The 24,854-nt window shown below is 49.3% G+C and overlaps 2 protein-coding genes across 8 annotated transcripts in view; one reads left to right on the top strand and one right to left on the bottom strand.

Annotated features, from left to right (window-relative positions):
- The window catches only part of B4GALNT3 (beta-1,4-N-acetyl-galactosaminyltransferase 3), a 159,318-nt gene that overhangs the window by 122,366 nt on the left and 12,098 nt on the right, over positions 1 to 24,854 (top strand). The window contains exon 18 of one of the 3 annotated variants that reach the window (XM_063929227.1): positions 1,411 to 3,099. The exons of 1 other annotated variant lie outside the window; for it this stretch is intronic. In XM_063929227.1, coding sequence (XP_063785297.1) covers positions 1,411 to 1,568 — 158 coding nt within the window. In that variant the 3' untranslated portion in view covers positions 1,569 to 3,099. Of the gene's footprint in view, positions 1 to 1,410; positions 3,100 to 24,854 lie in introns of those variants that run through there. One more of the 3 variants, XM_063929226.1, reaches the window with a different exon arrangement.
- NINJ2 (ninjurin 2) overlaps positions 4,527 to 24,854 on the bottom strand; it is an 81,625-nt gene continuing 61,297 nt past the window's right edge. For 3 of the 5 annotated variants that reach the window (XM_063929234.1, XM_063929233.1, XM_063929232.1), the window contains exons 2-4: positions 15,465 to 15,702; positions 6,100 to 6,281; positions 4,527 to 4,790 (exon numbers count right to left, since the gene is read on the bottom strand). In XM_063929234.1, the coding sequence (XP_063785304.1) occupies positions 6,115 to 6,281; positions 15,465 to 15,657 (360 nt within the window). In that variant the 5' untranslated portion in view covers positions 15,658 to 15,702 and the 3' untranslated portion in view covers positions 4,527 to 4,790; positions 6,100 to 6,114. Of the gene's footprint in view, positions 4,791 to 6,099; positions 6,282 to 15,464; positions 15,703 to 16,312; positions 16,406 to 23,058; positions 23,141 to 24,854 lie in introns of those variants that run through there. The other 2 variants (XM_063929236.1, XM_063929235.1) reach the window with 2 other exon arrangements.

A 24,854-nucleotide genomic window follows, 5' to 3' on the forward strand; every position in this document is an offset into this window, starting at 1 on the left:
GGACTTGTGGGGAGATGTACTAAGCAGTGATAAAGGTGGAGAAGTTGCCCATGGCAACCAATCAGCATTGACGTAACATTTATAATTTGCATACTATAAAAGTATACAGAGCAGCTGATTGGTTGCCATGGACAACTTCTCCACTGGCTCACTTCTCCACTTTTATCACTGCTTAGTACATGTCCCCCTTAGGGGTCTGTTTACTAAGCCTTGGATGAAGATAAAGTGGAGAGAGATAAAGTAGCAGCCAAACAGCTCCTGACTGACATTTTTCAAACTCAGCCTGTGACATGACCGTCAGGAGCTAATTGGTTGGTACTTTATCTCCATCCAAGGCTTAGTAAATAGACTCCTTAGGGTTCTATATACTAAGCTCTAGAGAGAGATAAAGTACCAACCAATCATCTCCTAACTGTCATTTTTTTTAAACACGGCCTGTAACATGACAGGTAGGAGCTGATTGGTTGGCACTTCATCTCTCTCCACTGTTTCACTCTCCAAGGCTTAGTACATAGGGGGTCATTCCGAGTTGATCGCTAGCTGCATTCGTTCCCTGTGCAGCGATGAGGCAAAAAAAACGGCACTTCTGTGCATGCGGCGCAATGCGCAACGTACTATTACAACGAACGAGGCCATTTTACACAGGGTCTAGCGAAGCTTTTCAGTCGCACTGCTGGCCGCAGAGTGATTGACAGGAAGTGGGCGTTTCTGGGTGTCAACTGACCGTTTTCAGGGAGTGTTCGAAAAAAACGCAGGCGTGCCAGGAAAAACGCAGGCGTGGCTGGGTGAACGGAGGGCGTGTTCGTGACGTCAAAACAGGAACTGAACAGTCTGAAGTGATCGCAAGCGCTGAATAGGTTTTGAGCTGCTCTGAAACTGCACAAAAAAAGTTGTAGCCGCTCTGCGATCCTTTCGTTCGCACTTCTGCTAAGCTACAATACACTCCCAGTGGGCGGCGGCTTAGCGTTTGCACGGCTGCTAAAAACTGCTAGCGAGCGAACATCTCGGAATGACCACCATAGACCCCATAGCCCAATAATAATAAACACTTACCACAAAGCATATACGGTTGTTTTCAAGCAATGGGTGATAAAAGGACCCAAATTATTTAAAGACCTTTAGGGCGGATTTCTCATGCATCACATACGCAGCGCTAAGCGTAAGATCACAATGTGCGTATGCGCAACTTCAGGCAGGAAAACGTTTTTATTTTGTAATCTCTGTTTTATTTGGTAACAAAACTTGTACAAAACAGACAACGAATCACAACATTTTTACTTAAAAAATCTGTATAAATCCCGGTACATGAAAATGGCGTCAGTATATATTTAGTATTCCTCGTATTTGTGTAGCTGAGCAGGCGCCACGTGCCAAAGGCTTTCCGATGATTTTTTTCTGCTCTTTCCCCAGGATCCTTCATGCCGGGCTGGAGGTGGAGCGCTTGGCGGTCCGTAACTTCTACCACCACTATCACTCCAAACGCGGCATGTGGAACCGTCGTCAGGCTCCAAGCGGCCGGTAGGACGTCTGCAGAACAGCTGACCTGGGAGGAGGATCTCTGCAAGTAGCGGCCTCCATGCGTCACTCAGCTCTGAGACAAGAACGTCCATGGTGGTCGGACGCCTATCCGCTGCGGCTAACACGATACCGCTCACTTCATGTGTTTCTACCAGATTAGTTTGCACTAGGAGTACAACTCCAAACATGTACGGTGGCATTGCCGCTGTCTCTGGTAAATAGACACGTAGCCGCAACCGTAGATTGCGACAGACTGAACGCCAGCCGGGGTGGGTGGGAAAGATACAGCTGGTCTGACTCTGGATCTGAAGGAGGGACATACAATGGGTGTTTGGGAGTAGGAGGAAGCGCCTTGATGTTTGATACGGTCTTACTGTGTTTTATTTATTTAAATAAAAAATACTTTATAACGGAACAGGAGCACGCACTCCGCCTGTGTGCGCATAACGTTGTGGGGGAGGGGGGGTTTGCTTCTGAGTCAGTATATAGAGTAATAGTAATATAATCTAGTATGTAGGTATTATGAAAGATTATCACCCTGTCCCGTATAATGGAGATATCCATCATGGTCCCTCATTTATCAATTAAAAAGCAATATCTATTAGGACGGTGAAATCGGGGGGAAGTTATCAAGCTGTGAGAACATTTGACAGCTGCGATAGCACGATTTAGTTACCGAGCCTGCTCCGTGGTGTCTCCCCAATGGTAAATGCCATTACAAATCCCTGCAATATTTGGGTATCTGGGTACGATTCTCTGTACCAGTATACAGGGTCAGCTGGGGTCATACCTCCCAACATTTGGACATCTAAAATCAGGACAAAACTAAGCCCCACCCCTAACCCAACCAAAGCCCCACCCTGAAATGCTCCAGCTCTTTTCATGTCCACAACTCTGGTCAGCTGGGAGGTATATTGGGGGTAATTCAGACCTGATCTAGGCTGCGTTTTCTCACATCCTGCGATCAGGTCTGCACTGCGTATGCACCGCAATGCGCAGGCGCGGCGGACCGCAGCAACGGAGATCGCCGGGCAGCGACGGGATGGTGCGAAAATAACGAACGCACCGGCGGTCGCAAAGAGATTGACAGGAAGAGGGCGTTTGTGGGTGGCAACTGACCGTTTTCAAGGAGTGTTTGGGAAAATGCAGGAGGGACCAGGCGCTTGCAGGGAGAGTTTCTGACGTCAGCTCCGACCCCGATCATCGCAGCGGCTGAGTAAGTCCCGGGCTGAGCAGAAACTGCACAAACTAATGTGTGTGCAGTTCTGCTACACATGCGATCGCACACCTGCACATAGCACATACCCTCCCACTGTAAGCGGCGACTACCTGATCGCAGGGATGCAAAAAACGCAGCCTAGCAATCAGGTCTGAATTAGGCTCATAGTCTGCTATATATAAATATATAGGATCCTATACCTAATGCTGGAAACAGGGCCGTAACTACGTGTGTGCCAAGGGGGCTTGGCACACAGCGCAGTTGCCCTGAGGGCGCAACGGCCAGCGGCATGTAATGAGTCAAATTGACTCATTACATGCCGCCGAAGTCTGCGCTGTGCGCCCCGCTGTGTAGGGAGAAGAGGACCAGCGCCGGGCAGCGGAGAGAAGGAGGAGGAGAGAGGGGGAGCAGCGAGCCGCAGCAGTGCTATTTGATTGGTAGTAAGCGCCGCTGCAGCATCCCCCTCTCCTCCTGTATTGGCTGCCCGGCGCTGCTAAGGATGCTGGGATGCGGTTCCGCAGCATCCACAGCAGCGCCAGGCAACCAATACAGGAGGAGAGGGGGATGCTGCAGCGGCGCTTACTACCAATCAAATAGCGCTGCTGCGGCTCGCTGCTCCCCCTCCCTCCTCCTCCTTCTCACCTCACACAGCCTGCACCGAGAGGAAGCTGCACGAGGAGCCTGTCAGCGGGGAGAAGGTAAGTATATCCCCCCCCCCTCTCTCTCTCTCTCTCTCTCTCTCTCTCTCTGGGACACCGTCTGCCGCAATGTGTAAAATGGGGTCTCGTCTGCCGCAATGTGTAAAATGGGGTCTCGTCTGCCGCAATGTGTAAAATGGGGTCCCGGCTGCCGCAATGTGTAAAATGGGGTCTCGTCTGCAGCAATGTGTAAAATGGGGTCTCGTCTGCCGCAATGTGTAAAATGGGGTCTCGTCTGCCGCAATGTGTAAAATGGGGTCCCGGCTGCCGCAATGTGTAAAATGGGGTCTCGTCTGCCGCAATGTGTAAAATGGGGTCTCGTCTGCCGCAATGTGTAAAATGGGGTCCCGGCTGCCGCAATGTGTAAAAAGGGGTCCCGGCTGCCGCAATGTGTAAAATGGGGTCCCGGCTGCCGCAATGTGTAAAAAGGGGTCCTGGATGCCGCAATGTGTAAAAAGGGGTCCTGGATGCCGTAATGTGTAAAAAGGGGGCCTGGATGCCGCAATGTGTAAAAAGGGGGACTGGCTGCCGCAATGTGTAAAAAGGGGGACTGGCTGCCGTAATGTGTAAAAAGGGGGCCTGGATGCCGCAATGTGTAAAAAGGGGGACGCTGTCTATTGTAATGTATAAAAGGGGCGCTACTGTGCAGCGTAATTTGAATAATGTAGACTACTGTGCACCGTAGTATGAATTGCTATTATTTTGTGGCCACGCCCCTTCCCCATTAAGCCACGCCCCTATAAAAAATTTTGCACGTCTACGGCGCGCACTGCCCCTATCTTACATTGGGGGGGGGGGGCGCGCCACTATCGTTTCTTGCACACAGCGCTAAAATGCCTCGTTACGGCACTGGCTGGAAACTCCTTGATATGAAGCTTTATGTTTTGTATAGGATGATATGTATAGTACAGTATATAAAGATTCAGTTACATTGAAAGTAACAAAAGTCTAAAGTGTTAAATGAGCCAATCAAGTGACTGTTACAGGACCCTCCCCTAAAACCACTTTGCTTTTAGTCTTGCCCATTTTATCACTGGACACTCCCATAGCCCTGCCCACTTTACCATTAGACACACCCACATATATGCCTGTTTTGTCATCAGACCCACAATGCACTGAGTTTATTGTTATACATTTACAAAACTAAACCTGCAGCATTGCAACACTTGCAAGTATTGTCTACATAAGAAGGGCCCAGCAGGTGCGATTCTGCATCAGATGTCAGAGATGAGCCGGATCCTCACATGAAATGTATTTATTCCTAATACTAATAAAAAAAAACACTCAGAAATGGTTTTAGTTGAAGGACATCAGCAGATTCCAGCAGGGGGCGGTGAACCTCGGCAGTTGCAGACCTGTAAAACATAAAATGACCCGTCTGTGGCCTTCTGAAGGTCCTGCAGTTATATGTTAGTAAATAGCTTAGAAGTAGAGATGGGCAAGAACATTGCAGCAGATATAAGAGCTTTGTGTTGCACACGACAGAACATTGCAAAATGGAATTTGCTTTAGTTTATGTCAGAGCCCATAGGCAAGTGGCTACATTGCCTAACCATATCTGTGTATATATATTATACGGGCACAGATGGACATTTATAAAGGATACATTTTGATGCACAGTTGCGAGCACTTTCTTCCTGCGCTCTTTGCAAAATAACGCTGCATTTTTTGCAGCTGTTCAAATGAGTTTTAATGAAAGAAATTAATCATACAGATCGGTACAGCAGACCCTAAAGAGGGGCACTTGAAGGACCTGGGTCTATGGACCGGTTCCGGTATGAATGGTCGACCATGTTATGGTCGACAGTCATTAGGTCGACCACTATTGGTCGACATTGACATTGTCGACATGGACACATGGTCGACACATGAAAATGGTCGACACATGAAATGTTGACACATGAAAAGGTCGACATGAGGTTTTTTTTACTTTTTTGGGTGTCGTTTTTTGCGTAAAGTGACTGGGAACCCCAATTAGTGCACCGCTTCGCTCGCTATGCTTCGGGCATGGTGCCTTCGCTCCGCTACCGCTTCGCTCAGCACAGATTACCGTTCCAATCGTAGTCCATGTGGATCGTAAAGTATGGAAAAGTTCCCCAAAAGAAAAAAAAAACTCATGTCGACCTTTTCATGTGTCGACCTTTCATGTGTCGACCATTTTCACGTGTTGACCATGTCAATGTCGACCATGTCAATGTTGACCAATAGTGGTCGACCTAATGACTGTCGACCATAACATGGTCGACCATGTGAACGGATACCCTATGGACCACTTAGTTTGTTTTGTAATTGTCTAATCTAAATATATAGGAAGATATTAAAAAAAAAAAAAAAAAAAAAAGCACTCTGTAGAGGTGCCATTGCTTACATTCCCTTCCCCATTATACCTCTATCTCCTAATCATAAATCTACCTGAGGTGTAATAATCTTCTCACAATATAATAGGAGGCATGGACTAGCAACAAAACAAGAGGGGTGCAGGTTATATAGGGGTAATATGGGCTGCATGAACATAGTAATAAAGGCTCGTTTTATACACCCCAAATTTTACCTATACACCCTGCACCCCACATAGTCCCCAGGATAGTGGGACAACTTTAGGCAGGGTTAGTTGCACCTACACACCCACATGGCACGTGAGGCAGGTTTGCACCCGGATTATACCTGTAAACGGCACACTCAGTGCACTCCCCGTGGCCCCCGCGAAGGGTAGAGGCCCGTTTTCTGCACCCCAAATGCTGTGATGAAGATATTGATGAGAACGGTGACGAACACGAGTGCCGTGGCCACGTTGTTCATCAGATCCAGGCTCGGCTGCTTGGAAACGTTGTTTAGGTTCTTACGAGCTGTAAACAGAAGGATAATAATTCATTCATCTTATAGAGAAATCTTATTTATATAGCAAAGTAACTAGAGGCCACACTGGAACTGAGCCCAGCCGACAGCGGTGAGGTCACACCTGCAGAGAGAAACCTGCCGGAGTGACGGAATACTCCTTACTGCATGATAGCAATAGTAACAGGGCCACCTGCAGGCTGCAGTCAGGTACTACACTACATCAAGACATCAGCTCAGATGGCACACTGCCATAAGTCTGTGATTCCCAACTACAGTCCTCAGGGACCCATAACAGCGCATGTTTTACAATTCTCCCCAGTAGCCACAAAGCAAATTATTAGTACCCCCAGCCAGTAATGAATACACCTTTGCACCAACTAGGAAATCTGGAAAACATGTACTGTTATGGGTCCCTGAGGACTTAGGTTGGGAAACACTTCCCTAGTAGTAGTAGTAGGCTGCTGCCATGTAGAATATGTATCACAAGCCTTATATATTTAGTCAGTAATAGGTGCTGCTTGTCCCTTCACACTGTATGTACTGCAGTAAATAATTACCATGAAAATCTTTTTTTCTCTTACGTCCTAGAGGATGCTGGGGACTCCAAAAGGTCCATGGGGTATAGACGGGATCCGCAGGAGCTTGGGCACACTAAAAAGACTTTGACTGGGTGTGAACTGGCTCCTCCCTCTATGCCCCTCCTCCAGACCTCAGTTAGATTGTGTGCCCAGGAGAGACTGGACACACACTAGGGGAGCTCTACTGAGTTTCTCTAGAAAGACTTTTGTTAGGTTTTTTATTTTCAGGGAGACCTGCTGGCTACAGGCTCCCTGCATCGTGGGAGTGAGGGGAGAGAAGCAGACCTACTTCTTCTTAGTTAAGGGCTCTGCTTCTTAGGCTACTGGACACCATTCGCTCCAGAGGGTTCGATCACTTGGTGCGCCCAGCTGCTTGTTCCCGGAGCCGCGCCGCCATCCCCCTCACAGAAGCCAGAAGATAGAAGCCGGGTGAGTATTAGAAGAACCGAAGACATCAGACGGCAGAAGACTTCAGTAACGGTACAGCGCAGCGGTAGCGCTGCACTCCATGCTCCCACACACACTTCACCAACAGCACTCACAGGGTGCAGGGCTCTGGGGGGGAGCGCCCTGGGCAGCAGTTACTAGGGTCAGAGGACTGGCAAAACGAATATACGGTGCCCGGGCACAGTATAGAATACCCCCGCCAGTATAATACATTTCAAATTGAGCGGGCTACAGCGCGCCGGGAAGGGGCGGGGCTTAGTCGCACACTGTTCACCAGCGCCATTTTCTCTCTCCCCACAGTGCTGCAGAGACGCTGGCCCGGACCTCCAAGCTCCCTCAAGTAACAAGGGGACAAAACGGGGGGGGGGGGGGGACATAAAATTTGGTGCTTTTATCCTATTTAGAAAGCGCTAGACACATATATTATCTCTTTTAGTATATGGGCGCTGGGGTGTAAGCTGGCATACTCCCTCTGTGTTTCTCTCTACAGGCTTCCCTGTGGGTCTGTCCCCTTGTTTTTGGCGGTGTGGGTGTGTCGGTACTACGTGTCGACATTTCTGAGGCTGAGTTCCTCCCCGGAGGAAGTTACTGGGGCGCAGAGAAAGATTTGGGTATGACTCTGTCGGCACAGCCGACTGCTGATTGGGTGACTATGCTGAGTACACTGAATGCAAATGTGGCTTTATTGTCTAAGAGGCTGGATAAATCTGATTCGCAGACACAAACATGGAGGAAATCCATGGAGGAGGCTTTGTCTCAGGTACAGACCCCCTCAGGGTCACAAAAGCGTTCTTTTACCCAGATGGCAGATACAGATACCGACACGGATTCTGATGTCGATTTCAATGAGGCTTCCTTACATCCAAGGGTTGTTAGGAGTATTCAGTACATGATTGTAGCTATCAAAGATGTTTTACATATCTCTGAGGAACCTGCTGTTCCGGACACAAGGGTTTACTTATTTAAGGGGAAAAAGCCTGAGGTGAAGTTTCCCCCCTCTCATGACATGAACGCGCTTTGTGAAAAGGCTTGGGAGTCGCCTGACAAAAGGTGGCAGATTCCCAATAGAATTTTGATGGCGTATCCTTTCCCCTCTGACGACAGGGAAAAATGGGAGTCGTCCACCAATGTGGACAAGGCTCTATCCCGATTGTCCAAGAAGGTGGCACTTCCGTCTCTTGACACGGCTGCTCTCAAGGATCCGGCGGATCGCAAGCTGGAGACGACATTGAAGTCCATTTTCGTTAATACTGGTGCATTGCTCAGACCTGCTGTGGCGTCAGTATGGGTGAGTAGTGCTATTGCTAAGTGGGCTGATAATTTGGCTTCTGATATGGATACCCTAGATAAGGATAACATTCTTTTGACTCTTGGTTATATCAAAGACGCTGCAGATTACCTAAAGGATGCGACGAGGGATGTTGGCCTCTTGGGATCAAGAGACAATGCCATGGCGGTCTCGGCCAGGAGGGCGCTGTGGATTCATCAATGGAATGCTGATGCCGACTCCAGGAAAAATATGGAAGCTCTCCCTTTTAAAGGTAGTGTCTTGTTTGGTGACGGCCTTGCTGACCTGGTGTCTACCGCTACTGCGGGTAAGTCATCTTTTCTTCCTTATGTTCCCACACAACAGAAAAAGGCACCCCATCATCAGATGCAGTCCTTTCGGCCTAATAAATACAAAAGAGGAAAGGGCTCGTCCTTCCTCGCTTCAAAGGGTAGAGGAAGGGGAAAGAAGTCGCCCGCCGTGTCAGGCTCCCAGGACCAAAAGTCCTCCCCCGCCTCTACCAAATCTACAGCATGACGCTGGGGCTCCCCTGCGGGAGTCCGTACCGGTGGGAGGCCATCTCAGATTCTTCAGTCAGGTCTGGTTTCAATCGGCCCTGGATCCTTGGGTCTTAGACATAGTGTCCCAAGGGTACAAACTGGAGTTTCAGGAGATGCCCCCCCGCCGCTTTTTCGTGTCGGCCTTGCCAGTTTCTCTTCCCGAAAGGGAAGTGGTAAATGCTGCGATACAAAAGTTGTGTCAACGGAGGGTCGTTGTGCCGGTTCCCCCGTCCCAACGGGGGGAAGGGTTCTATTCGAGCCTCTTTGTCGTGCCGAAGCCGAACCTGAAATCCCTCAATCCATACTTGAAAATTTTCAAGTTTAAGATGGAGTCTCTTCGCGCTGTGATCTCCAGCCTCGAAGGGGGGGATTTTATGGTGTCAGTCGACATAAAGGATGCTTACTTACACATCCCAATATTCCCTCCTCATCAGGCTTTCCTGAGGTTCGCGGTGCAGGATTGTCATTACCAATTTCAGACGTTGCCGTTTGGGCTTTCCACGGCCCCGAGGGTGTTCACCAAGGTAATGGCGGAAATGATGGTTCTCCTTCGCAAGCAAGGGGTCACAATTATCCCGTACTTGGACGATCTCCTGATAAAGGCGAGGTCCAAGGAACAGTTGTTAAGAAATGTGGGACTCTCCCTGTCGGTTCTGCGACATCACGGTTGGATTCTAAATTTGCCAAAGTCTCAGTTGATCCCGTCCACTCGGCTGCCTTTCCTGGGCATGATCCTAGACACGGAGCTACAGAGAGTGTTTCCTCCGGAGGACAAAGCTCTGGAAATCCAGACCATGGTCAGGGAGCTTTTGAGGCCGACAAGTGTGTCTATTCATCAATGCACTCGGGTGCTAGGGAAGATGGTTGCGGCGTACGATGCCATTCCGTTTGGCAGGTTTCATGCCCGGGTGTTTCAGTGGGATCTGCTAAAAAAAATGGTCCGGGTCTCACCTGTACATGCACCGGAAAATAAGTCTATCTTCCAGGGCCAGGATTTCTCTCCTGTGGTGACTGCAAGGTTCTCACCTTCTAGAGGGTCGCCGATTCGGAATCCAGAACTGGGTCCTGCTGACCACAGATGCAAGTCTCCGAGGCTGGGGCGCAGTCACGCAAGGAGGACGTTTCCAGGGAAAGTGGTCAAGCCAGGAATCTTGTCTCCACATAAATGTTCTTGAGTTAAGAGCCATTTACAACGGCCTGCTGCAAGCGAAGAACCTTCTTCAGGGTCTCCCTGTCCTGATTCAGTCGGACAACATAACAGCGGTGGCGTACGTAAACCGCCAAGGCGGAACAAGGAGCAGGACGGCAATGGCGGAGGCCACAAGAATCCTTCGCTGGGCGGAACAGCACGTGTGCGCTCTGTCAGCAGTCTTCCTCCCAGGCGTGGATAACTGGGAAGCAGACTTCCTCAGCAGACACGATCTCCATCCGGGAGAGTGGGCTCTTCATCAAGAGGTATTTGCAGAAGTGACAAGGCGTTGGGGAATTCCTCTGATAGACATGATGGCGTCTCGCCTCAACAAGAAGCTTCCGAGGTATTGTTCCAGGTCAAGGGACCCTCAAGCCAGTGCAGTGGACGCCCTGGTAACTCCGTGGGTGTTTCAGTCAGTGTATGTGTTCCCTCCGCTCCCTCTCATTCCAAAGGTGCGGAGGATCGTAAGACGAACGAGGGTTCAGGCAATACTCGTCGTTCCAGATTGGCCACGGAGGGCCTGATATCCGGATCTTCAGGAGTTACTAGTAGAAGATCCCTGGCCGCTTCCTCTAAGAGAGGACCTGTTACTGCAGGAGCCATGCGTGTTTCCGGACTTACCGCGGCTGCATTTGACGGCGTGGAAGTTGAGCGCCAAATCCTAGCTCGGAAAGGTATTCCCGGGGAGGTCATTCCCACTCTCCTTAAAGCTAGGAAGGAGGTCACGGCGAAACATTATCGTATTTGGAGAAAATATGTGTCGTGGTGTGAAACCAAAGCAGCTCCTGCAGAGGATTTTCACTTGGGTCGGTTTCTCCATTTTTTGCAGGCAGGCGTGGATGCGGGCCTGAAATTGGGTTCCATTAAAGTGCAGATTTTGGCTTTATCTATTTTCTTTCAAAAATAATTGGCCGTCCTTCCTGAGGTTCAGACTTTCGTGAAGGGAGTGCTACATATCCATCCTCCGTTTGTGCTACCCGTGGGATCGTGAAGTGGTGTTACAGTTTCTTATGTCTCACTGGTTTGAACCTTTGCGTAAGGTTGAGTTAAAGTTTCTCACTTGGAAAGTGGTCATGCTTTTGGCTCTGGCGTCTGCCAGACGAGTGTCCGAGTTGGCGGCCTTGTCTCACAAGAGCCCGCATTTGATTTTTCATTCGGATAGAGGACTCGTCTACAATTTCTGCCGAAGGTGGTTTCTTCGTTTCACATAAATCAATCTATTGTGGTACCTGTGGCTACGGATGCTGTGGCGGTCCCAAAATCTCTTGATGTCGTGAGAGCTTTGAAAATTTATGTCGCCAGAACGGTTCTTACTAGGAAGACGGAGGCTCTGTTTGTCCTGTATGCTTCCAACAAGATTGGAAATCCTGCTTCTAAGCAGACTATTGCACGCTGGATTTGTAATACGATTCAGCAAGCTCATTCTTCGGCTGGGCTACCGTTGCCGAAGTCAGTAAAGGCCCATTCTAATCTTGGGCGGCTGCCCGAGGGGTCTCGGCAATTCCACTTTGCCGAGCAGCTACATGGTCGGGTTCAAACACTTTTGCTAAGTTCTACAAGTTTGATACCCTGGCTGATGAGGACCTCATGTTTGGTCAATCGGTGCTGCAGAGTCGTCCGCACTCTCCCGCCCGCTCTGGAGCTTTGGTATAAACCCTATGGTCCTTTTGGAGTCCCCAGCATCCTCTAGGACGTAAGAGAAAATAGGATTTTAATACCTACCGGTAAATCCTTTTCTCTTAGTCCGTAGAGGATGCTGGGTGCCCATCCCAGTGCGGACTGTTCCTTGCAGTTGTATTGATACTGGTTACTTGTGGTTACACGTGGTTTGTGTATCGGTTATATTCAGCTTGTTGCTGTTGTTAGTTCATACTGTTATCTGGTTTCCTGCTACTCCGGTTGTACGGTATGTTTGTGGTGTGGGCTGGTAGGTTTCTCGCCCTTAGTTTAACAAAAATCCTTTCCTCATAATGTCCGTCTCTCCTGGGCACAGTTCCTATAACTGAGGTCTGGGGGAGGGGCATAGAGGGAGGAGCCAGTTCACACCCAGTCAAAGTCTTTTTAGTGTGCCCAAGCTCCTGCGGATCCCGTCTATACCCCATGGTCCTTTTGGAGTCCCCAGCATCCTCTATGGACTAAGAGAAAAGGATTTACCGGTAGGTATTAAAATCCTATTATTTCCTTGACTTGAATGTCAGCTCTGCAGATGGGAACATGTATTATAGAGCTGGGCTTCTCAACCACAATCCTCAAGCACCATTTACAGGTCACGTTTTGTGGATCTATGTTTGGGGAAGCAGGTGGGATAATTACTGACCTGGCTAAATAGATTACCTTACCTGGGCATGACTAAAGAAATCCGCAAAACATGACCTGTTGGTGGTACGTTAAGAACCGCTGTTATAGAGGATACATCGCCATCTTGTGGTGCAACATGTTGGTGCAGGCTTGTCAATATTTCCAACCATCGTATGGGGCCGGATGTAATGACACAGCCACACTGTGTGAACACATACATTCAAATGTATGTGTTCTCCTTGAAATCCGGTTGTCCTGTCATCCGGCTCGGTTGGGTCCAGTGGGTGCGGCGCCACCGCATATGTGTGGGCGGTCGCATGGAACCCATGTGCAGGCTACTTCCTGCCAAGTGGGTCCCGCTACACCGCTATGTGTTGCCCTAGCCTAAAATATTTCAATGGCAGTAACTTATTGATAAAGTGATAGCAGGTTTCCTAAGGGAAAGCTACTATAGAATATTTCAGGTATGCAGTTCTCTACAAGGCAAATTCCCACTTTTAAATCATATTGCCAGAATTAAATGTCAAATGGCTTTATCGTACAAATAAAAATTGAACATTGTGAAATCCTGTACGATAAAGATTTTGTGCTTTTAAATATTAGACCAGACTTGATTCTAAGGACCCCAAACAGCTCACATTTTCCAGATCACATAGGTGTACTCATTACTCACTTACACATTCCCCAGGTCTCCCAGAAGGTGCACAGGTGTACTCATTACTCACTTACACAGTTCCCATGTCACCCAGCAGGTGTACTCATTACTCACTGACATATTCCCCAGGTCACCCAGCAGGTGTACTCATTACTCACTGACATATTCCCCAGGTCTCCTAGCAGGTGCACAGGTGCACTCATTACTCACTGACACATTCCCCAGGTCTCGTAGCAGGTGCACATGTGTACTCATTACTCGCTGACACATTCCCCAGGTCTCCCAGAAGGTGCACAGGTGTACTCATTACTCACTTACACAGTTCCCATGTCACCCAGCAGGTGTACTCATTACTCACTGACACATTCCCCAGGTCACCCAGCAGGTGTACTCATTACTCACTGACATATTCCCCAGGTCTCCTAGCAGGTGCACAGGTGCACTCATTACTCACTGACACATTCCCCAGGTCTCGTAGCAGGTGCACATGTGTACTCTTTACTCGCTGACACATTCCCCAGGTCTCCCAGCAGATGCACAGGTGTACTCATTACTCACTGACACATTCCCCAGGTCTCCCAGCAGGTGCACATGTGTACTCATTACTCGCTGACACATTCCCCAGGTCTCCCAGCAGGTGCACAGGTGTACTCATTACTCACTGACACATTCCTCAGGTCACCCAGCAGGTGCACAGGTGTACTCAATACTTACTGACACATTCCCCAGGTCACCCAGCAGGTGCACAGGTGTACTCATTACTCGCTGACACATTCCCAGGTCACCCAGCAGGTGCACAGGTGTACTCATTACTCACTGACACATTTCCCAGGTCACCCAGCAGGTGCACAGGTGTACTCATTACTCACTGACACATTTCCCAGGTCTCCCAGCAGGTGCACTCATTACTCACTGACACATTTCCCAGGTCACCCAGACGGTGCACCGGTGTACTCATTCACTGACAATTCCCAGGTCACCCAGCAGGTGCACAGGTGTACTCATTACACACTGACACATTTTCTAGATCACATAGCAGGTGCACAGGTGTACTCATTACTCATACATTCCCCAGGTCTCCCAGCAGGGGCACAGGTGTACTCATTACTCACTGACACATTTCCCAGGTCTCCCAGCAAGTGCAGATGTGTACTCATTACTCACTGACACATTTCCCAGGTCACCCAGCAGGGGCACAGGTGTACTCATTACTCACTGACACATTTTCCAGATCACATAGCAGGTGCACAGGTGTACTCATCACTCACTGACACAGTTCCCAGGTCACCCAGCAGGGGCACAGGTGTACTCATTACTCACTGACACATTCCCCAGGTCACCCAGCAGGTGCACAGGTGTACTCATTACTCACTGACACATTTCCCAGGTCTCCCAGCAGGTGCACAGGTGTACTCATTACTCACTGACACATTTCCCAGGTCTCCCAGCAGGTGCACAGGTGTACTCATTACTCACTGACACATTTTCCAGATCACATAGCAGGTGCACAGGTGTACTCATTACTCACTGACACATTTTCCAGGTCACCCAGCAGGTGCACAGGTGTACTCATTACTCACTGACACATTTTCCAGGTCACCCAGCAGGTGCACAGGTGTACTCATTACTCACACATTCCCCAGGTCTCCCAGCAGGTGCACAGGTGTACTCATTACTCACTGACACATTTCCCAGGTCACCCAGCAGGTGCACAGGTGTATTCATTACTCACTGACACATTTTAAAAGACCCACAGGTGGAGCTAATTATTTCACTTGTGATTCTGTGAGGAGATCTGGAAAACATGCGCTGTTTGGGGTCCTGAGGACAGAGTTTGAGAACCTGTGCACTAGATAATAAAAGCGATGGCTTACCGGACAGCACGCCTTGCAGGCAGGTGTAAGTATATTACAAAAGTAAAAAGAAACAATTATCCAGGTGCAGTGTTATATTACAGAAGCTCATCAGGACGTGTTTATAACAAGCCCGGTAGGTTATCATAGCACACATCACTTAATGGTTCCTCCCCATATGTTCAGGTCCAGTGCACTCGATGAGGAACCGGGCACAAAGTGCTATCCGCCACCCCCTACCTGTCTTATAATAATCCAAGTTACAAATATATTCCAGCTTCAAGGTATATTGTCTGACAAGCCATCACTGGGGATGGACAGATGTAACGGGCAGCCCTCACCAATAATGATCAGCAGGATCCCAATGACGACTTGCAGGGCCAGAGACAGGCTGATGAGGGTGATAAGGGTGACGTAGTACGTGAAGCCCGGGCCCTGCTCCAGCACCGCTTTCAGCTGCGTTGCATTGGCCATAAACAGCGCCACGTCCAGCATGCTCTCTGCCAGGGTCTTCTTGGTGGCGTAATGGTTCATGTTGATTGGCGAGTCTCTCCCTCTTCCTCTAACGCTACCAACCGCCTGGATCAGAAACCGCACGGTTAATAACTGGACACAAAGCATCCGCCATAAATAACATGTACAATACTCTTACTGTGCCAGGCTCCCCAGCCATTGTAGAACTACACTTCCCAGCATGGGCTGCCTACCGCTGCTTTATACTCTTGGCAAATCAACTTAAATAAAAGCCTTAGAAAAAAGTCTTTAATACATAAAAAACATAGTGTTACTTATAATATATGTAATATAGGTATATAACCCCTCGCTGGTTATATTATTCTCCTGTGACAACAACCCTTACATTTTAAATAGACCCACACTATAAATCACAAGTCATATAATTCGGTAAGTGTATTTTGTTTTTGTTTTTTAAATATTATTTTCATTGCTCTGCTTATGATAATGCCATGTGAGTTTCTGGCAGAAAATTATTTTGCTGAAGATAAACATAATAAATGTTAAATTATGTCTCTATGGGTGGTATTCACTTGTTAGAAAAGTCGGTTGGGTGTCTGTTTTTTTCCCTGTCTATTAGATAGGAAAAAAACAGACACCCAACTGACTTTTCAAACAATTGAATACCCCCCTTTATGTCTAACAATATCTAACAGAATGATCTTTCATAACTTACCACTAGGGGGCGATATTGTCAAACATTTAGCTCCGCTGCTAAGTATGTATTAATGTAACTATTTAGGTCAGTCCTTTGAAAATGGCCGTTTGTCTCGTTTTATAGTATTGGGGGGTATTTAACACGGGTGTACTGCATACCCTCCAACATGACCCGCCCCACTAGGTACAAAATGCTCTGTTTCTGGAACTTCCCTCTTAATTTATTATTGCCATCACCTGTGAAGAAACAGCTTTCTTATCATTTAACTAGTTCAACACAGGTGATGGAAATCATAAATTCAGAGGGAAGTCCAGAAACAGAACATTTTGTACCTAGTGGGGCGGGTCATGTTGGAGGGTCTGGTACTGCTGCAGAGATATCGTCAGCGGTCCCTAATTTTTAGTTTGAATAATCAGCCCACATGCCTTTCTAATGGGACTGCAAAAACAAGTTGCAAAGTGGAACGGAATATGCTGATGCTATATTGTAAAATGTAATAAACAATTTACTGATCCCCTTTTCAGACCGCCTGAGGCGGGTTACACCCGGGAGCCTGACACGGGAGCTTCCAGTGTGCGACCCACCCCAGGCGCCCCGCCGCCTCCGCTGTAAGCAACTCGGCATATTGCCTTTTTGGTGACGTCAGCGGTGACGCATGATCTCCAAGCGCCGCCCGTCCGCACACAGTGAACGGGAAACGGGTCGCATCAACCCGGCTCCCGTTCACACCGCACAGCGAGCCGGGTTGAACACGTGTTCAACCCTGCTCGCTACCCAGGTTGGAATACCGGGTAGCTAGACCCGGTATTTCAACCCTGGCACCTTTCAGACCGCACATGAACACGGGTTATGCGCGCTCGTGTGCCAATAACCTGAGTTCTTAGCTGGCGGTCTGAAAGGGGTATAAGCGAGCTCAAAAAACCTAAGCTAGCAGCTGTTAGCCAAAGCCATCTGTAGAAGCCGTTACCTCATTCTGTCTATGGGAAAGATCCCTCCCCAGCAGGCTAGGCGCACTTCCCAGACCATCCTTCCAGAAACATGTGCGGCTCTATGTAAATCCATGTAGTATAGTGAGAGTTATCACCGAGATCCGGTCTATAGATCTACATTAAAGAGGTCTACAGTCAATAGATTGCCCGCTAATGGTAGACATGCCTTAGGTCGATAGGGTCAAAAGGTCGGCATGGTCAAAGGGTCAGCAAGGTCAAAGGGTGGACAGAGGTCAAAAGGTCGATGTGTAAATGGTAGACACATATGGTCGACACAGTGACTGTGAGATGCCGGTTGTTGAGGCGCGCTGTCTCAGTGCTGTTGCTCTCCATGAGTGACGTTAGGTGTGTGTGTGTGTGTGTGTGTGTGTGGGGGGGAAGTACCCACACAACCTCCGTTGCCCTGGGCTCCCACCAGCCTTAATCCGTCCCAAAAGGGTCAAAGTTTGGGGGGGGGGGGGGGGGTGTTTGCACTTCTAAGATGACGCACATTTCAGTGGGAAAAATCCTTCAATCCACATAATGTATAGAACAAATATTTTAGCAACAAATGCATGTAAAGGAGCTCACCGTGAAACCTGTGTCTACCAGCCCCACCACCTCTGGGTGTAGCCTCCCCCTCAGCCGTCCTTTTGGGCCCAATGTCAGACAGGATTTGTAGGCCTCTGTTGTAACGCAATAAATGTACCCACTAAGGTCGTCCTACGAACCTGTCGCCATCAATTGACAATGGTAGTTGCCCATGGCCAGAAAACCAACGGTCACCTTACATATAATAAAAACATACATACAAAACGTACACCCACAACACGCACAGATTTGAGGGGTCAGATCTTTATTTTTGGAGTCCCGACCCACGCTCCTTCCAGAGTCCTGTTCACGCCATTGTAGAATGAAGGACTGGGTGGTCAGGCTGGTCACGGTGACTGAGGGGGTTTTAGGATTGCTTGTAGGTATGTTGCTCAAAATATTCCCTGGGGCAACTACGGGTGCCCTGGTACGTCTGAGGCAGTTCTACCTGTTTCAGTACAAACCCAGCTGATAGCTCCGCATTTCGTGGGACTATACCCATATTGGGCTAAAAATAAATTGGTGCTATTTACAGATTACTTCACTCGCTCAGGGGAATATAGTCCTCCCTTCTTAGAATCCCAGGAGCTTTGCTAACGCGTTTCAAGAAACGGGGTTCTCTTCCCCAGAGTGCAAGTGGTTACTAGCTGCGGTTATACAGCACAAATGCGTCAGTTGTCCAGTGCTATAACATAAATCGCCATGAGGTTCGCACACCACAGCCGAGTATGCGCACTGTCTCTGCCGGTACATTCGCAGCAATGAAATATGGGGTGCAGAAGTGACCGCCACAAAACAGTGTCTGCGTAACTTTGACGCAATCATTCGCAGTGCCGCACATTTTGTTTCTGTCTGCGTGGACAGTATATGTTCTGTGGCAGAGAGACCAATATAGATCTGGTTTTTAGCCTTTGGTATTTAGCGTCATGTTCTGTTTGGTGCACCGTCGTTATGGGTCTGTTTACATATGGGTCATATATATACCTACAAACCGGGCCCAATTTAGGGGACTGCAAGGATTTTGACCCAAGTGTCAAAACCTTTGGTTGTGTATTCCTGCTGCAGCGGAAAATTCAGGGGTCTGTTAGTGGAAGAAGGGGGGGGGGGGAGGGGTGGAGTTGCCCAATTGCTTCACAAGCTCTAAGCCCCCAAGAGATATTGTTTTTATTTGCTGCGCTGCGATCAGATTACTACTGCGCATGCGTATGCACCGCAATGCGCAGGCGCGTCGCACGGGTACAAGCAGATCGTTGCTGAGCGATGGACTTAACGAAGAATCCATTCGCACAGCCGATCACAAGGTGATTGACAGGAAGAGGGCGTTTGTGGGTGGCAACTGACTGTTTTCTGGGAGTGTTTGGAAAAACGCAGGCGTGTCCAAGCGTTTGAAGGGCGGGTGTCTGACGTCAGTTCCGGGACCAAAAAGACTGAAGTGATCGCAGCGGCTGAGTAAGGTCAGAGCTACTCAGAAACTGCACAAAATGTTTTTGCAGAGCTCGGCTGCACAGGCGATCGCACACTTGCAAAGCGAAAATACACTCCCCCGTGGGCGGCGACTATGTGTTTGCACGGCTGCTAAAAACAGCTAGCGAGTGATCAACTTGGAATGACCCCCATTGTACACCCTAATATTACTTTGTTACGTGTGTGTGTGTGTGTGTGTGTGTGTGTGTGTGTATATATATATATATATATATATATATATATATATATATATATATTATTTGTGTTACTGAATACTCAGTTTGGTCACTTCTTCATTCTCATGGCACAGAGCTGAGGTAGAGCTTCGCCTTGGCAGGTGTGCCGGTAAATGACGTGTACAGAACAAGTGACTCCCGTGTCCATGTGACCACACACTGTCGGGCGTGTGAAATTCAGGGTCGGAAGGGTGTTTCAGACCAGACCGGTCACTTCTGTCCCGATGTGACATGTCCCAGGGGTAGGTGCAGTAACGGCGAGATTCACTGTCAGAGTGCCACAGGCAGACTCCCTCCCACACCCAGCTACCCAGACACTGTGTCATGGCTGACTCACCGGAAGACATGCCAGTGTCATGCAGCCTGCAGCTCAGTTACCTCCACACGCTGATCTTCTGACTGTGGCCAGCAAGAATGGTCCTAGATGTTTCATCTCACACCGTCCGACTTTGCTGGACGTGACCAAGGGCCTTTGCTTTGTTCTCTGTGTTGGGGGCAGCTCTGAGCAGGTGTGGAAGACAGTAAATTGTATGGCCAGCACCACAGTACCACTACGTCTGCATGCTGGGTATAATTCTCAGTCTGTGTGAAGTGCTGCAGGGATGCAGTCAATTTACCTCCAATCAAAATCCCGACGATCGAAATCCCGACAGCAATTGACCGACGGTCAAAGTCCCGACAAGGTCAAAATACAGACAAGGTCAAACTACTGACATGTAAAATGCCGACAGGTGAGTTTTTCATGATTTTTTCATTGAAACTGACTTGTTCATACTTTACCATCCAAGTGGACCTGGAGGGGGAATATAATAGTGTGCCGAGCGCTGCAAGGCACCGTGCCCGAAGCATGGCGAGCGCAGCGCTACACCTATATGGTGCCCATGTGACCTATGTTGACATACACACAAAAAAACAATAAAAAACGCATGTTGGTTTTTTGACCTGTCGGTATTAAACATGTCGGTATTTTGACCGTGTCGGTATTTTAAATGTCGGTATTTTGCCCATGTCGGGATTTTGACAATCGGGCAATTGCTGTCGGGATTTCGACCGTCGGGATTTTGATTGGAGGTATTTCATTCCGATCCCGAGCTGCACTATTCCACTTCCCTTGTTGTGTACACAAGGGCGTAGCTGTGGAACGACCATGAGGGCATGCCGGGGTCCCAGTCTCAGAACAAAAATATGTGCCTTAATCCTACTGTGGGGGGGCTCATTCCCTGCCACGGACGTGTGAGGTAAAGGCGGGAGTGTTATTACAGGAGGGGCGGAGAATTTGGGTGGCCTGCTGCTGATCTATGCCAGATCACAGTGCCTGTCTAACCATCTCTCCGCAGTGTTGGCTTCAGCAAAAGGTGGCACCCTATCTCCAGGTAACCTGCGGTAAATTTACATGTCTGCGAATCCATGTGCACTGTGCTACAGTATAATAGGAACCATTCACACCCATGATTCATTCTGCTTTCCAACTAACGTTCAAGGCACAGCGCCAGCGCGCCCAGCCTCCTGTGTGTGGGCAGCGCTCAGAAGCACCTTCACTCTGGGATATTGCATGAACAAATTAAAACGTGTGTGTGTGTGTGTGTGTGTGTGTGTGTGTGTGTGTGTACAGTGTACCATGGCAGAAATGCCCTGCAAATACTGCTCATTGCAGTGTAGAAGAATTAAATCCACACGGCAAGAGGCTTCCAGTATGCAATCCCAGAATCCACTCACACCGAACTGCAGATAAGCAACAGCTGGTCAGAGAGGCTACCAGTGTGCAATCCCAGAATCCACTCACACCGAACTGCAGATAAGCAACAGCTGGTCAGAGAGGCTACCAGTGTGCAATCCCAGAATCCACTCACACCGAACTGCAGATAAGCAACAGCTGGTCAGAGAGGCTACCAGTGTGCAATCCCAGAATCCACTCACACCGAACTGCAGATAAGCAACAGCTGGTCAGAGAGGCTACCAGTGTGCAATCCCAGAATCCACTCACACCGAACTGCAGATAAGCAACATCTGGTCAGAGAGGCTACCAGTGTGCAATCCCGGAATCCACTCACACCAAACTGCAGATAAGCAACAACTGGTCAGAGAGGCTACCAGTGTGCAATCCCCGAATCCACTCACACCGAACTGCAGATAAGCAACATCTGGTCAGAGAGGCTACCAGTGTGCAATCCCGGAATCCACTCACACCAAACTGCAGATAAGCAACAACTGGTCAGAGAGGCTACCAGTGTGCAATCCCCGAATCCACTCACACCGAACTGCAGATAAGCAACAGCAGGGCAGAAGTAAAGCACATTTACAGTACATGGCAGCTTCCACCACGTTTTAACCACTGGCGAAACAGAATGCGGCACAGACAACAGCTAACCTACATGCAGACTGTTTTGCCATAACTGGAGCTCAGCGGTGCAGGATAGATTTTTTTCTGGTCATTGTCACAGACAGGACATTGTCTCCTATCTATCTATCTATCTATCTATCTATCTATCTATCTATCTATCTGTCTGTCTGTCTGTCTGTGTCTATCTATCTATCTATCTATCTATCTATCGCCAGAAAACAAGAAGAGCCAGAGCAAAGGATTTTAGAATGTCAGCTTATGGCCCTAAACTTCACCACGTCCCCCTGTAATAAATATGTTCTACCAGTTATTAGAGATGATTCGGCTATAACGCTTCATACTTCCCATACGGTTAAAATTCTCCGTTTGGTACCAAAAAGTTACACTCAATTCCCAAACTCCACCTGGCGCCCCCTTCTCTTACACCTGTGCTTGTGGTTATTGTGAATGGTGAGAAAGTCCACAGTTCACACCGCCTGCCAGTGAGGCAATAAGAGGATATCAGGACGGTCTGATAACAGGCATAGGATGGCTTTTTTATCATTGGTTGAAGCTCTCCTGGACGACGCTTTTTTGCCTCCAGGTATAGTGCAGAGACAGGGCATCGTTCGGCACTCTCTCCCAGCAGATGGAAACTGCAAGTGCTATGGCGTGGGTGGAGGTAGTAAGCGGAGATGACCTCCCTAAATATGCCTTCACCCCATGCCAGCTCACTAATATATGGCCTGATTCGGTGACGAACGCAAATCATGTGCGGCTGCGATTTCTCATGGATTCTCAAGTGCGAAAATATGCAAATGCCGGTGTAAGCGTTCCCCTTGTGCACTACCGTATGATGGACTAAACAAGCCAAGCCACGCCCACTTTGCATAGCCGTTCAATGCTCAAGTGTGCTGGTGGATCCGATGTCTTCACCATCGACTCCTCAAGCTGCTCCTACTCGCTGCCGCATGCTGAGACACACCCATGACTCCTCCTCTTTTTTCGAAGACTTCAGGTCACCTCCCAGTCTCTGCCCTGAACCGCCCACAGATTGCAAAAGCCGCCTCAAGTAATAGTGATGTCATACGCAAATGCATAAGACGTCATGTACTTCGGTTCCCGCGTGCGCAGTAATGGTTCGCTAGACTTTCTGCACATGTGCAATAGCAAATAGCTGCTCACCGGGACAGGCGATCCTCAGCACCGTGTTCCCATCCCCAGGGCTGAGATCAGGAAATAATGGCTGGTGACGGATAGGGTGACAGTTGCCAGTTACAATGAGCTTTGTTCCTACAGTGGCAGGGATTGTCACTCTGCCCTCGCCTGCTGGGCACATGCCAGCATAGGAGAGAGAAGGGGGTGTGCTGAGGCGTTCAAGTGATTAATCACAGACTAAATACAAGAATAATTCTAATGTCAACACAGGAATCCGCCTTCACATGCACAACTGGGCTCTCTGCCCGCTCTGCGCTCATGTCAGCGTCCCGAACCCACTTCCTGAGTCACTGAGCGCTGCATGCATTCTATATGCACTGCTCTGTATGCATACTATACAAGGCGCTGCACGTCACAGCATGGGGCACTGCACCTCCCAGCATGGGACACTGCACCTTCCAACATAGCAGACTGTACCTCCTAGCATGGGGCACTGCAGCTTACAACACAGGACCCTGCACCTCCCAGCATGGGGCACTGCACCTTCCAGCATGGGACACTGCACCTTCCAGCATGGGACACTGCACCTCCTAGCATGGGACACTGCACCTTCCAGCATGGGACACTGCACCTTCCAGCATGGGACACTGCACCTCCTAGCATGGGACACTGCACCTCCTAGCATGGGACACTGCACCTTCCAACATAGGACACTGCACCTCCCATCATCGGAAACTGAACCTCCTAGCATGGGACACTGCACTTTCCAACATAGCAGACGGCACCTCCTAGCATGGGGCACTGCACCTTACAACACATGACCCTGCACCTCCCAGCATGGCACACTGCACCTACCAGCATGGAGAACTGAACCTTTCAACATAGGACACTGCACCTCCCAGCATGGGACACTGCACCTCCCAGCATCGGAAACTGAACCTCCTAGCATGGGGCATTGCACCTTCCAACATAGGACACTGCACCTTCCAGCATGGGACACTGCACCTCCCTGCATGGGACACTGCACCTCCCTGCATGGGACACTGCACCTCCCTGCATGGGACACTGCACCTCCCTGCATGGGACACTGCACCTCCCTGCATGGGACACTGCACCTTCCAGCATGGGACACTGCACCTCCTAGCATGGGGCATTGCACCTTCCAGCATGGGACATTGCACCTTCCAGCATGGGACACTGCACCTTCCAGCATGGGACACTGCACCTCCCAGCATCGGAAACTGAACCTCCTAGCATGGGACACTGCACCTACCAGCATGGGACACTACATCTCCTAGCATGGATGGGACCCTGCACCTCCTAGCATGGGACTCTACACCTCCCAGCATGGGGGAACTGCACCTCCCAGCATGGGACACTGCACTTTCTAGCATGGGACACTGCACCTCCCAACCTAGGACACTGCACCTCCCAGCATGGGACACTGCACCTCCCAGCATCGGAAACTGAACCTCCTAGCATGGGACACTGCACCTTCCAACATAGCAGACTGCACCTCCTAGCATGGGGCACTGCACCTTACAACACAGGACCCTGCACCTCCCAGCATGGCACACTGCACCTCCCAGCATGGGGCACTGCACCTTTCAGCATGGGACACTGCACCTTTCAGCATGGGACACTGCACCTTCCAGCATGGGACACTGCACCTCCCAGCATCGGAAACTGAACCTCCTAGCATGGGGCATTGCACCTTCCAGCATGGGACACTACACCTCCTAGCATGGGACACTGCACCTTCCAGCATGGGACACCACCTCCTAGCATAGGGCATTGCACCTTCCAACTTAGGACACTGCACC

Source organism: Pseudophryne corroboree, chromosome 6 (genome assembly GCF_028390025.1).
Source record: "Pseudophryne corroboree isolate aPseCor3 chromosome 6, aPseCor3.hap2, whole genome shotgun sequence".
Taxonomy (NCBI): Eukaryota; Metazoa; Chordata; class Amphibia; order Anura; family Myobatrachidae; genus Pseudophryne; species Pseudophryne corroboree.